The following is a 13,091-nucleotide window of genomic DNA, read 5'->3' on the forward strand; positions in this document are numbered from 1 at the left end:
GAGAGAGAGAAGTTTGGCAGGGAGGGAGAATATTGCCCTATCCAAAAAAAAGCTAAAATCAAATACAATTGCTAATATTCCAGCAAGAATCTGTCCAAATTTCTCAGTGTATAGTAAGTATTCCCTCATCTCTTTTAATTAAAGATTATGCTTCCTAGTAGATTTTGAATTTTGTTAATTAATTCTCCTTACATTGATATGGGAATTTTTTAAATTTTCAAGTAATTCAGTTTTGTCTCATAGGAAACTAATCTTGAAAACTTTTGAAGTAAAAAAATACCAACCTTAGAGTAGCCAGGCCCTGTGCTCAGCTCTGCATCCACTAGCATAGCCTTAGCACAGATGTATGCACTTGTTTCTCCAAATGTAGTTTGATAGTTCTGGAAAACAAAGTAAAACAAAGTGCAAAGAAATCCCATTTTTCTTTTTCATAGTGTTCTCCAGAATAGTAGTCCTTTAGTTTTTCATGATGTGGGATTCCCAACGTTATGCTGTGATTACTATTGGCTAATAAAGGACTGTCTTGAGCCTGCCCAGGGCAGAATAGAGATTTTTGAGGAAAACTGAACTGAATGCTGGGAGAAGGAAAGCAGAGTTTAGGGACACCATATAACCACCATGAGGAACAGACAAGTCAGAACCTTGCCAATAAGCCACAGCCACATGGCAATATACAGATTAGTAGAAATGGGTTAAATTAAGATGTAAGAGCTAGCCAATTAAGCTAGAGCTAATAGGCCAAGCAGTGATTTAGTTAATACAGTTTTCTGTGCAGTTATTTCGGGAGTCTGGGTGGCCGGGAAACAAACAAGCAGCCTCATACAACACCATGCATGTCATATATACCAGTATTTCATTACCTTTCATCTTATCAGCTTAATGACAAGGCACACTAAAAATGGAAATAATTTTAATTTTGGAGAAAGTTAATATATATAGGGTCACACACACATATACATCCCTATATATGTATCTATAAATGACAACTCATGCACCCGAGGCTTAGGAATCATTGCAAAAGGACAGGAAAGGCTACAAAACCAGGGGGCAGGGACTTCACTGTGAAATTATGTGAAATTACTAGAAACCTCAGAATCCATGCCTGTAAACTTTCACCAACATGATTGTCTAAATATAAGTTGAACAGGGACAGCACCAATGGACATGCTAATGTAGAAGGGGAAGCTCATGAGGCCTCAACCCTATGCAAAGAACTCCAGGTAACTAAGCAAAGCTGAGAGTGGAAATATTTTTAATGAGTTAGTAAGAAATGACATACTTCCCCTATTAAATTTAGGCAGTTAAATATGTTTAATCTCTCTCTACCTCTCCCTCCCTCCCTCCCTTCCTCCTTCCCTTCCTTCCTTTCTTACTTCCATGTATCATTTAAAAAAACCTACATATATCTGAAAAATTACACAGAAATACATAAAAATGTGAAAAACCGAGAGACTATTTACTAAAACTATACAAAGTCAAAATCTACAATGAAATGCATTTAAATATTAATATATGCAGCTTAATGAAATAGTAGAGATTTTGCACTGGATTGCATTTCACAGATCCTTACAAAGGCACTAATAAAATTATCTGCAATCTAACATATTTTCCAAATGAAAATGACAAAGAAGATGGTCATGCATTTATTTTTCTCAGATAGTTTAGCATAAAGTTGAAAATTATGTAGATATTTAAGAATTCCTTATGTGAAGCATCTTGAGGATACTTCTCGTAAGACAGCAGATGACGTCAAAATTCTGGGCAGCTGTAGAATTCCTCATTAGAAGCCATAAGACAAGTACCTTCTATAGCACAGTGGGTGCCAGCAGCCAAAGTCACCATAACCATAGCCTAAGCCAGCATTGCCATAGCCCAGGACTCCACAGTAGCTGCCTTAGTAACACATGGTGTCAGAAGTAGACTGCTCAGAGAAAGAAGTAGAATCCCTCAGCCTGGACGTCATCATCTTCCCAGGACCATTTATACAGCTGAGTGATTGGTGGGGAAAACCACAGGTATTAGAATGTCATCCTTGTTTCCACTTTGCTTCCAGAAACATCAGTGGGCCCTGGTTTACTGGGCAGACAAAGATGCGTAACTTTAGATAATTGTGTTCATAGGCCAGAATCCCATGGTCAAATCATGGGACTATAACATAAATTTCTGGTACTGTTGTCAAGACTCTGCCTCATTCTGTATTTATTTTATTTAATACTTAATGAAACTCTTTTGTGCTTCTACACCAATCATTGAAAGAGTTCTTTCTCTTTTTATATCTGTTGGGTTTGTGATACTCCACAGGTAAAAGATCTTTGTATTTTATTTTCTTTTGTTTGCTTTGTTGTTGTACAGTAATTCTATCTGCAAGAATGTATTTCCCACATCTACCTAATAAAGAATGATCTGGTTATTGATTGTTGTTGTTATAATCTGCTGCTTGGCCTGTCACCTGGATACCCTGCCCCTTTAAGAGACTAGCCCTGCCCACTCCCAATCTCCCTCTCCACTGCCAAGGCAAGTGAATCTCCTGCCTCCTCTCCATCCCACTGTCTGCCTGACCAAACAGATACAAAAGCAAAAAACCCTCAGAAATTGAATTGTATTGTTTAATCATCTAATTATTTAATAATATAAATGTTTTATACAAGAGTTGAGAGTCAATCTTGAAGACATTTTACAGAGTATTATGAAGATATCATAAACATGATCATAGTCCAACTGAAGATGAGGAATTAGATGACCATGCTGTCTTTCAGTTTTGTTTCAGATAACTTTGTTGTAAAGTTAGAAGATATTTTTGAGTTGCTGTCATGAAAATACTTAGAAACACTTTCTGGAAGATACATAAACTCTTCAGTAGAAACCATAAGACCAGTATCTTCTACAGCACAGTGGGCGGCAGTAACCATAGCCATAACCACCATAGCCACCATAGCCACCATAGCCACAGCCATAACCACAGCCTAGACCACCATAGCCATAGCCTAGTCCTCCATAGTAGCTTCCATAGTAACACATGGTGTCAAAAAGGACTGCTTAGCTTAGGACAAGCTGTAGGTTTCTTGAGTCTGAATGTCACCATCTCCTAAGGGCCTTTTATATACCTAGGTGTTTGGTGGGGAAAACCACAGGTATTACAATGTTTCCACAAACATCAGCATGCCATGGTTTACTGGACAAACAAATCAGCATATCTGAGATAATTGTGTTCATACACATTTGTTAGGATACCATGGTCAAAGCATAAGACTTTAACATGAAATTCTGGTTCTGTTTTCAGGACTCTGCTTCATTCTATTTTTAGTTTATTTAATAGTTATATGAAACTCCACTGTGACACAATACAAATAATTTAAATAGCTATCTCTTCTTTTTATGTCTGTTTCACAGTACTCTAATACATAAAAGATTTTTATGTCTTCTTTGCTTTGCTTTGCTATTATAAAATAAATGTATCTGGAGGAATGTATTTCCTAAGTTCCCTCATGCAGGATGGACTGGTTATTGTTATATTATTGTTAACTTGGTGACACAATATCTAAATAAGCATATTTTGGTTTTATTTTAAATGTATTCTACTCATATTCATTCTGTCACATATTTTTTTACTATGTTTTGCTAATCCTAGTTGTCCACGAGCATAGGAGATCTATCTATCTTCTGATAACTTCTTCAATTTCTTACTTATATGCCTATTTTGTTATTTTGTTTTTATTACTATGGCTTTGTGGTATAATTTGAAATTAGATTTTGTGATAGGTCCAGCATCTTCCTTTATGTTTATTGTTGTTTGGGCTCTTAGAATCATCTTATGCCTCCATATTTCCTTTAGGATTGTATTGTCTGTCTCTGTTAAAAATACAGTTGGTATTTTGATGGAGATTGAATGAAATCTTCGTATTGTTTCAGCAAACATAGCCATTTTCATGTTGTTAATTCTCCCAATCTACTGGGATGTCATTCCATATCCTAGTTTCTTCTTCCAATTATTTTCTTCACAGAAAATGGATGCTACTAATAATTACGCTAGAAAAATGAGCCAAACTGGGAGAGACAAATGCTGGGCTGGTTAGACGGCCCGTTAGATAACAGCACACACCACTGTGCTTGAAGTCCTGAGTTGGATTTGAAAGTCCCAAAGAGTAAAGCCAGTCTCACATATTTTCCTCTGATTTCCAGATGTGAAATACAGCATATGTTTGTCCTCCAGCCCAACGCAAGTGAAAAAAGAAAATGAAGACATTTTAATAAAAAAGTCACAGATTTTCATGTCTCCAGGGAGAACCCAGTGCTAATCATTCAGTTAAATAAACATACTATTAAAATGACTCCTAAAGACTTACTTTTATCCCCCTAGATTAATATATTCCTCAGTTCACATCAGAGAAGTTTCTTTCAATACATGTCACTTAACAAAGAGATATTCCCCACAAGTGGTAAATTTTCAGATAGCAAAAGAAAATGGAGTTTTAAATCTTAAATTGGACATTCATACCATACTTCTCAAGAAGCCTCAGAGATCTTTGTAGGAGAGGGGACAGAAAGATTGTAAAACTAAGAGCTGGTGAATGACTTCAAGGGACAGGGCAGACAGACCTTTGAAAGCCCAGTGGTTTTGCCATTATGCATAAGAGACAAGCATGCTCCAACTACACAAATTTCCAGCATGGCAGAAGGAGGGAGGTAGAGCACTAGTAACTGAGGTGCTATTAGTGTTTTATACTTGCTGAGAGATCAGTTTTTGTTAATGATGTGACCTCTGGTAAGCTGACCAGACATTAGAGAGGCTTCCTTTTCCAGGAAGCTGGGTGACACAAACCGGACAACGTGAGGGAATCAGAAAAAAAATAGAAATCTCAAAGTTGAGTGGGAAGAGAGATGGTGTCTTAGTTTATGTCCCATTGCTGTGATGAAACACCATGATAAAAAGCAAGTTGAGGAGGATAGGGTTATTTGGGTCAGACTTATATATCACCGAAGGAAGTCAAGACAGAAACTCCAACAGACAGGGACCTGGAGGCAGGAGTTGTTGCAGAGGCTATGGTGGGTCTGTTTACTGGCTTGCTCATCATGGCTTACTCCATGTCCACCATTGAAACTGAGAACCAGCTTCCAATATTGCTGTAGCTAAATCTTTCCATTTTGGGGTATAATTATATCCTGAGTTGTCCCTGAATTTACTCTCTGCTTCTCATGGGGGGATGAACACCATATGAAATGACCACTTCCTTAAAGCTTCTCAAATCTAATCTTTCTATAGGATTCTATTTAACGTCTTCACAACCTTGTGGGTACCTATCATCTCCTGGTCATTCTCTTATAGTAACTGGAAAAGCTAAGGTTGGTTTCCTAATAACCTTGGACTGACCCTCTTCAGTTTCTTCATGCAGTGGCACAGCAGATTCTTGTCTCAATTCTTCTGTCTGTATCTAAGTATTTTTCTCATTTTAATTAATAAGTCTTTCTAAGGCTTGTATCTAATCAGTCAGCTTTTCAAATTTTACACAGTTGTCAAGCAACTTTTTAAGGATAAAATATGAATTACCAGACTCACAGCAATTACAATCAGCATTACGTCAATCCCAGTTAGGTCATTCACCCCCCATTTACTGCTGCCATTTTCAAGCCGTCCAAAGTGGCACTATTCATGCTATCCCAATGCCTTGCATTGCGATATTTCCCCTTCTTAACATGGGAAAAATTATTTTTAGTACTAGTTAATGTTGCCCTTAAGGACTTCCCAGGTCTCTCACCAAATCTGCTGACTTTTCAGGTTGTCTCCAGTAGTGCCAGCAGAGGCAGGACTACGTGCTGGCATGACCTCTGTCCTTGTGGTCCTGCCACATATTGGAGTGCCAAATGTTTTCTAAACTAAATCTTAATATCACAATTTTACCTACACAGACTTGGGCATCAGATTCTGGGATAAAAACCTGCCACCTAGGAGAAGCCAAAGAGTAACCAATTGGCCTTCCTCCTTAGCTGGCATCTCTGAAACAGCTGCTCTTCTGCTGTTCCAAACCAAAACAGCTCTCTTTACTGCTTCCTTTGTGTTGCTCTATCCATTTTCTGGATTCATTAATTCTCTATGGCTACTTTCTGTCGACTAGTTCCTGGCTCTGCCTCTTGATAATTAATCTTTAAAAATGGAAGATGTATGATACAGAGCATGTGGATAAAAGGAACCCTTCTTCTTGGGTGAGAATGTAACTCGGGCAACCATGACAGTAAATAGAATATGGCATGCTTGCAAATACAAAGGAAAACAACAGAAGATCTAGAAGTTAGACTACTGCTATTATAATTATGTTAAATTATTGGATCTTAAATAGGTACACTACCAAGTTTATTGTTACATTGTTTACAATAAGCAAGTTATAAAAACAACCAAGTGTCCATCTGTAGATGACTTCTGAAAGTTTATGTCTCTCTCTAATGTCCTCCACCCTTATTTCCTTCCTTTCCTTCTCCTTCTCCATCTTCCTTTCCTTGACTCCCCTTCCACTTTTCCACAATCACACCACATGTGACCAGATAGATACAAAAGCACAAAGTATATAGAAATTGGTTGGATTGTTTAATCATTTAGTTATTTGATAGTACATGTATTTTAACACAAAAGTTGAGAGTCAAGCTTGAAAAAATTTTACAGAGCATGATGAAAATAGCATAAAACATAATCACAGTGTAACTGTGAAGATGAAGAATTAGATGGCTATGTAGCATTTCAATTATTTTTTAGATATTTTAGTAGAAAGGTAGACTTTTGTGAAGATATTTTGGACTGGCTGAGCATTTTCAGTAAGAAAAGCTGGGCCTCTGCAGAAACTCCTCAGTAGAAGCCATAAGACCAGTGCCTTCTGTAGCACAGTGGGCGGTAGCAACCATAACCATAGCAACCATAACCATAGCCACCATAGCCACCATAGCCACCATAGCCACAGCCATAACCACAGCCTAGACTACCATAGCCGTAACCCAGGCCTCCATAGCAGCTGCCATAGTAACACATGGTGTCAGGAGTAGACTGCTTAGCTTATGAGCAGCTGAAGGTTTCTTGAGTATGGATGTCACCATCTGTCAATGGCCTTTTATACACCTGGGTCTTTGGCGGGGAAACCACAGGTATTATAATGTCATACATGCTTCCTCTGTCTTCAGAAAGCATCAGCATGCCATGGTTTATTGGACAAACAAATCAGCATAACTGAGATAATTGTGCTCATATGTCGGGGTCTCATGGTCAAATCATGAGGTTTTAACATGAGATTCTGTTCCTGTTTTCAAGACTTTTTCTCATTCTGTATTTAGTTTATTTAATACTTAGGAAATTCTACTGTGTCTCCATGGCAGTCATTGAAGCATTACTCTCTCTTTTTATGCCTGTTTGTTTTGTAATTCTCCACAGGTAAAAGGTCTTTGTATTTTCTTTTCTTTTCTTTCTTTAATTATAGAGTAATTCTATCAGGAGAAAGGTATTTATTTCCTTAGTCTTCCTAATTAAAAAATGATCTGGTTATTGGTAACTTAATGATAGTTAATATCTACATAAATTCATTTTAGTTTTATTCTGAATGTATTCCTTTTATACATGTCTTTCAAACTTTGTATGTTGTCTCTTGGGCTATTGTCAATTCTCTTTTATTACTATGGCTCTGTGTTTAACATGAGATCAGATTTGGTGGTAGGTCCAGCATCTTCCTTTCAGCTTTGTATTATTTTGGATACTAGGTTTGTTTTGTGCCTTCACATGATCTTTAGGATTGTATTGTCTAGTTCTGTTAGAACATGATTGGAATTTTGATGAAAATTGCATGACATCTGTACAGTTGCTAAGCAAACACAACCACTGTCATGCAATTAATTCTTGTGACTCCATGAACAGGAAATGTCCTTCCATATCCCAGTGTTTTCTTCTAATCATTTTCTTTACAAAGTTTGGGTTCAACTGCTCATTATGTTAAACAAAATAAGTCAGACTGAGAAAGACAAATGCTGGGATGATGAGATGGCTCAGTACCTAAAGGCACATGACACCCATGCTTGAATCTGTGTTTTCACTAAGCATCCTATAAGGTGGAAGGAGAGGACCCATTTTCATATTTTCCTCTGACTTCCAGGTTCACGATATGCCACATGCATATCTCCCATCCCAACATATTCAGAAAGGATAAAATGAATAAAATCATAATAAAAATAAAAAGCCAAAGTTTTAATAGGTCCTTGTAGAGAACCCAATACTGATTATTCTGTTAAATGGAAATACCATTAAGATGATTACTAATGACTTATTGTCATACCCTTAGATCAGTACATCCCTCAACCTCCTCCTTGTTGGAAGGAGGAGAGAATTGGACTTCCAATAACTTTGGGGTCATTAGGATTTGACATCTTCTGAAAGATCAATTTTCATTAGTGATGTAACCTATGATAGGCTGGCTGCACACCAAAGCAGGCCTCAATTCCAAGACAAGCTGGGCAACACAGATTGGACTTCACGAAAAAAAGTAAAACAAAAATAATAATCTCAAAGTTGGGTGGAAATAAATACAGTAAGGGTAGAAATTGAGGGGATGACTATCTTTTAAAAATTGTATGGATTTTATAATTAATGCATTTTTAAATTAGAAAAAGTCTTTATACTAAAAGTTTAAGAAGAAAGGCAAATGCTGCATAACTTGTGCCATGAACAGAATCTATATTTACATTGTTTGTGTGTGTTTATGGTGTATTTCCATGCACACTTTGACATGATAAATCTTTCAATCAGAAAGGGCACCATGAGACAAGAACATATCAGAGGGATGGGAAAACAAGAGAATATTGCAATACATGAACCATGAAAGCAGAAGAGAGGCAGGGGAAGGCAGGTTATAGTGGGATGAATGAGAACCAAATCAAATGCCCAGTGCATATGAAATAACAACATGAAACCAAGTACAGACTTCTTAAGGCCAGTTGAGTGCAGCAGTTCCTGTGTTCACCTTGCATATCATTTGAAGCAAGTTGGATTGCCAGACCAGCTAGAATGCCAGATTCCTGTTCTAATAACTCTAACTCGATATGTAAATTGAAGAGCAACTGAGAAAGACCTGAACTTTGAACCTTTCCACATTAGCACACTCATACACATGTACCTGTGTACACACATTCACATGAACACCTGTAAAACACACAGAGTTGTCACACACATAAGAAAATGAAATGAAAACAGACAACTTTTCAGATACCAACTAAGAAAGTTCTGAAGAACAGAGCCATTAACTGTATCAAAGAAACTTTATGCAGAGGAAGAAAACAAGTACATCAGGCAGGAGACGAATAAACCAAATTAATATAGGCTATGTATAGCTAAGCTAAACAGTCAAAAGAATATAAACTGATGCCAAAATGAGACAAGAATTAGAACAGACATTTTTCAAATGAAAAGCTACAGATGGACAAGTGGAACTAGTAATGTTCTACCAATAGTGCAGAATGTAAATCAAGATCAAGATGAGATTGCACCCAACAACCATTAGATAACTCTTGTTAAAAAAGATGAATGTTATGCTGGCGAGGCTGTGGGGTAAAGGGAACACTCCTGCATTGTTGGTGGGAATGCAAGCTGGCACACTCCCTTTGGATGTCAGTGTGGTGATTTCTCAGAAAATTAGGAAACAACCTTCCTCAAGTCCCAGTAATACCACTTTTGGGTATATATCGAAAGAATACTCAATTGTGCCACAAGGACATGTGCTCAACTATGTTCATAGCAGCATTGTTTGTCATAGCCAGAACCTGGGAACAACCTAAATGCCCCTTGTCCAAAGAATGGATAAGTAAAATGTGGTACATTTACACAATAGAGTACTACGCAGGAGAAAAAAATAATGATATCTTGAAATTTGCAGGCAAATGTATGGGGCTAGCAAAGATCATTTTGAGTGAGGTAACCCATACACATAAAGACAATTATCACATGAGTGATTATCACTCATAAGTGGTTTTTAAACATAAAACAAAGAAAACCAGCCCACAAATCCCAATCCTAGAGAACCTAGATGACAATGAGGACCTTAAGGGAGTCATACATAGATCTAATCTACATTGGAATTAGAAAAAGACAATGTCTTCTGAGTAAATTGGGAGCATAGGGACCTTGGAAGAGGGTTGAAGGGGAGGGGAGAGACAGGGAGGGGAGTAGAGAAAAATGTAGAACTCAATCAATTAAAAAAAATCAATAAAATAAAATAAATAATATAAAAGAGAAATAAAAGAAAAAAATGAATGTTACAGAGCACATGGATAAAACTTCTCCATTGTTGATGGGAATATAACTTGGTGCAGCCATGACAGAAAATAGCATCTAGCATGCTTGCAAGCCTAGAGGGAAGTGAGAGAATATATCTAGAGGTCACACTACTGTTATTTTAACCAGATTAAATTATTGGATCCTAAAGAAATATGTGCATTGCCAACTTTATTGTTCCATTGTTTACAATATTCAAGTTATAAAAACAACCAACTATCCATCCAAGACCCCTGAAAGGATATGTTTCTCTCTCTCTGATGTCCTCTCCTCAAACCTTATTTCTTCCCTTTTTCTTCTCCCCCTCCATCTTCCTCTCCTTCACTCCTCTCTGACTTTTCCACAACTGCTCCACATGTGACAAACAGATACAAAAGCACAAAGCATACAGAAATTATTTTACACTGTTTAATCTTTTAGTTGCTTGACAATACAAAAATTTTTACACAAAGATTGAGAGTTAAAGTTGAAAATAATTTGCAGATAAAACATTTTTGCAGATAATCACAGTCTGACTGAAGATGAGGAATTAGATGATCAGGTTATGTTTCAATGATTTTTCAGGTATTTTGGCCTAAACTTAGAAGTTTTGAAAGCATGCATGAGTCTCTGATGTGAAAATACTTGGAAGCTCTTCCAGTCAGAAACTCTTCAGTAGAAGCCATAAGACCAGTATCTTCTATAGCACAGTGGGCGGTAGCAGCCATAACCATAGCCACCATATCTACCACATCCACCATAGCCACCATAGCCACAGCCACAGCCATAGCCTAGGCCACCATAGCCGTAGCCCAGGCCTCCGTAGTATCCGCCATAGTAACACATGGTGTCAGGAGTGTTCAGAGAAGCTAAGCAGTAGGTTTCTCAAGTCTGTGTGTCCCCATCTGCCAGAGGCCTTTATATACTTCTGTGTCTTTGGGGAAAACCACAAGTATTGCAACATTATCCATCTCTCTACTGTGCTTCAGAGAAACAGTGCATGTTTTACTGCATTTACAAAGCTGCATACCTGAAGTAATTATGTTCTGTGTCATGAACCTGTGATCAAATCATGGGTGTCAAAATGAGGGTCCGGGTATATTTCCAAGACTCTAGCTTATTCTATATTTAGCTTATTGTGTACATATGACCTGATCCTGTTATATAATGCACATAAAGTAATTGTCTGCTTTTGATATCTGTTTTCTTTAAGAATTTCATAGGTAACTTTCTTTCTGATTTCTTTGTTTTTGCTTGTTTTGTTATTATAGAATACATTGTATCTCAGTGAATAAATTTCCTGGAACTCGCTAATGAAGCATGATCTGGTTGTTGTTAGTGATCTACGTCTTATATAAACATATCATCAGTTGTTGTTAGTGTATTTCTTATACATGTTGATTTTTATTTTCTGGAAAAATTAGTGACCATTTAATAAGTGTCAGACATGGTTTTCTTTGTCTCATGCCTCATATGGTAGTATTTTAGACTTTATTCTTAAACATTTATCAATGAGTTTGGTTTCCAACATCAACTTTTAGATGTTTTTTTTTTTTAAATTAGAAGTCGCATTGGTTTTCAAAATGGCACTGCAGCTACAGCGTATCATGTCCCTTCAAAAATTTTTTAGAAGTCCTGGGATTATATCAGTGCTGGAGATTTTGTTTAGCATGAACAAAATAATAGGTGCCACCCACAGTACTGTTCTCCCTAAAAATGTGTCTGAATTCATTAAAAGGGAACAATCTATGGATTCTTTCTTTGTCTGTCAGTTTGTAGCTGGTGGAAGAAGAGGTGGTGTAAACAATGAAACTAAATCACCAAGAGACCTATAATAACATTCATTGAAATACATTTAAACAAAACATAATAATCTTCTTAAGATACATACAAGTAATATTATACAGGCTGAGTAAGTTGTATGTTTAAATACATATGCATATACAAATAGCTATATTCATATAACAACAATTAATGAAAGATAAGTTATAAATTGGAAGGAGATCAAGGATGGGTATATGGGAATGTTTGGAGTGATAACAGAGAATGAGGAAATGTTGCAATCATATAACTCAAAAATGAAAGAAATAGTAAAAAAACTATGGAAGAAATATAAAAGCAGAGAGTGAGTTTGACAGTCAAACAAACACATATATAGGGAGGTACCAGGCCTCTAAGTCTAGGAACTGAATAATTCCAGAAGAGGTTTTCATTCTTAATTTACAGGGCTAGCTCTATAAATAAGTACATATCAAGTAGGAAAGAAATACGTCAAAAAATTTTAGAGGGCATAGTGCTATGTTTAAGAGAGCTAAAAGAATCCACAAGAAACTCTGAAAATTGGTAAACACTTTGAGCCTTAAGAAACACACTACAAAATCAACATAAAAATTTGAAGCATAGTTACATAGCACTAATGAGCCTGTCAAGAAACCAAAGAAGGCAAAATTATCAGAGCTCCACATGTTGACACACTCAGGAATCCCATAAAAACACTAAACTGGAAGTCATAATACACACACACACACACACACACAACCTCATGCAGACTTGTGCAGACCCTGAGCACACTGCTTCAGTTTCTGTGTGTTTGTATGAGCTTTTCTCAGTTGGTTTAGGGAGACTTTTTCTCCTGGTGTCCTCCATCCCCTCTGACTCTTACACTATTTCTGCCTTCTCTTCTGTGAGTTTCCCTGAGCCCTCAGGGAAAGGATTTGATGCTGTCACTGTCCTAGCTCATCATGCAGGCACTACATGAATGTAGTTAAAGGGTTTGTAGATGGGCTGGTGTTTACTCTTCTCTTTTGTGAGTATGTATAGT

At 37.0% G+C, this 13,091-nt stretch overlaps 1 protein-coding gene across 1 annotated transcript; it reads right to left on the reverse strand.

The window, feature by feature from the left end:
• Positions 1 to 2,853: 2,853 nt before the first annotated feature.
• LOC125392532 (keratin-associated protein 19-7-like) lies at positions 2,854 to 3,018 on the reverse strand. The gene has a single exon (XM_048422320.1). The coding sequence runs from the start codon at positions 3,016 to 3,018 to the stop codon at positions 2,854 to 2,856; it is 165 nt and encodes a 54-aa protein (XP_048278277.1).
• Between the last annotated feature and the right edge of the window lie 10,073 nt (positions 3,019 to 13,091).

Source organism: Myodes glareolus, chromosome 2 (assembly GCF_982192425.1).
Source record: "Myodes glareolus chromosome 2, mMyoGla1.1, whole genome shotgun sequence".
NCBI classification, from domain to species: domain Eukaryota; kingdom Metazoa; phylum Chordata; class Mammalia; order Rodentia; family Cricetidae; genus Myodes; species Myodes glareolus.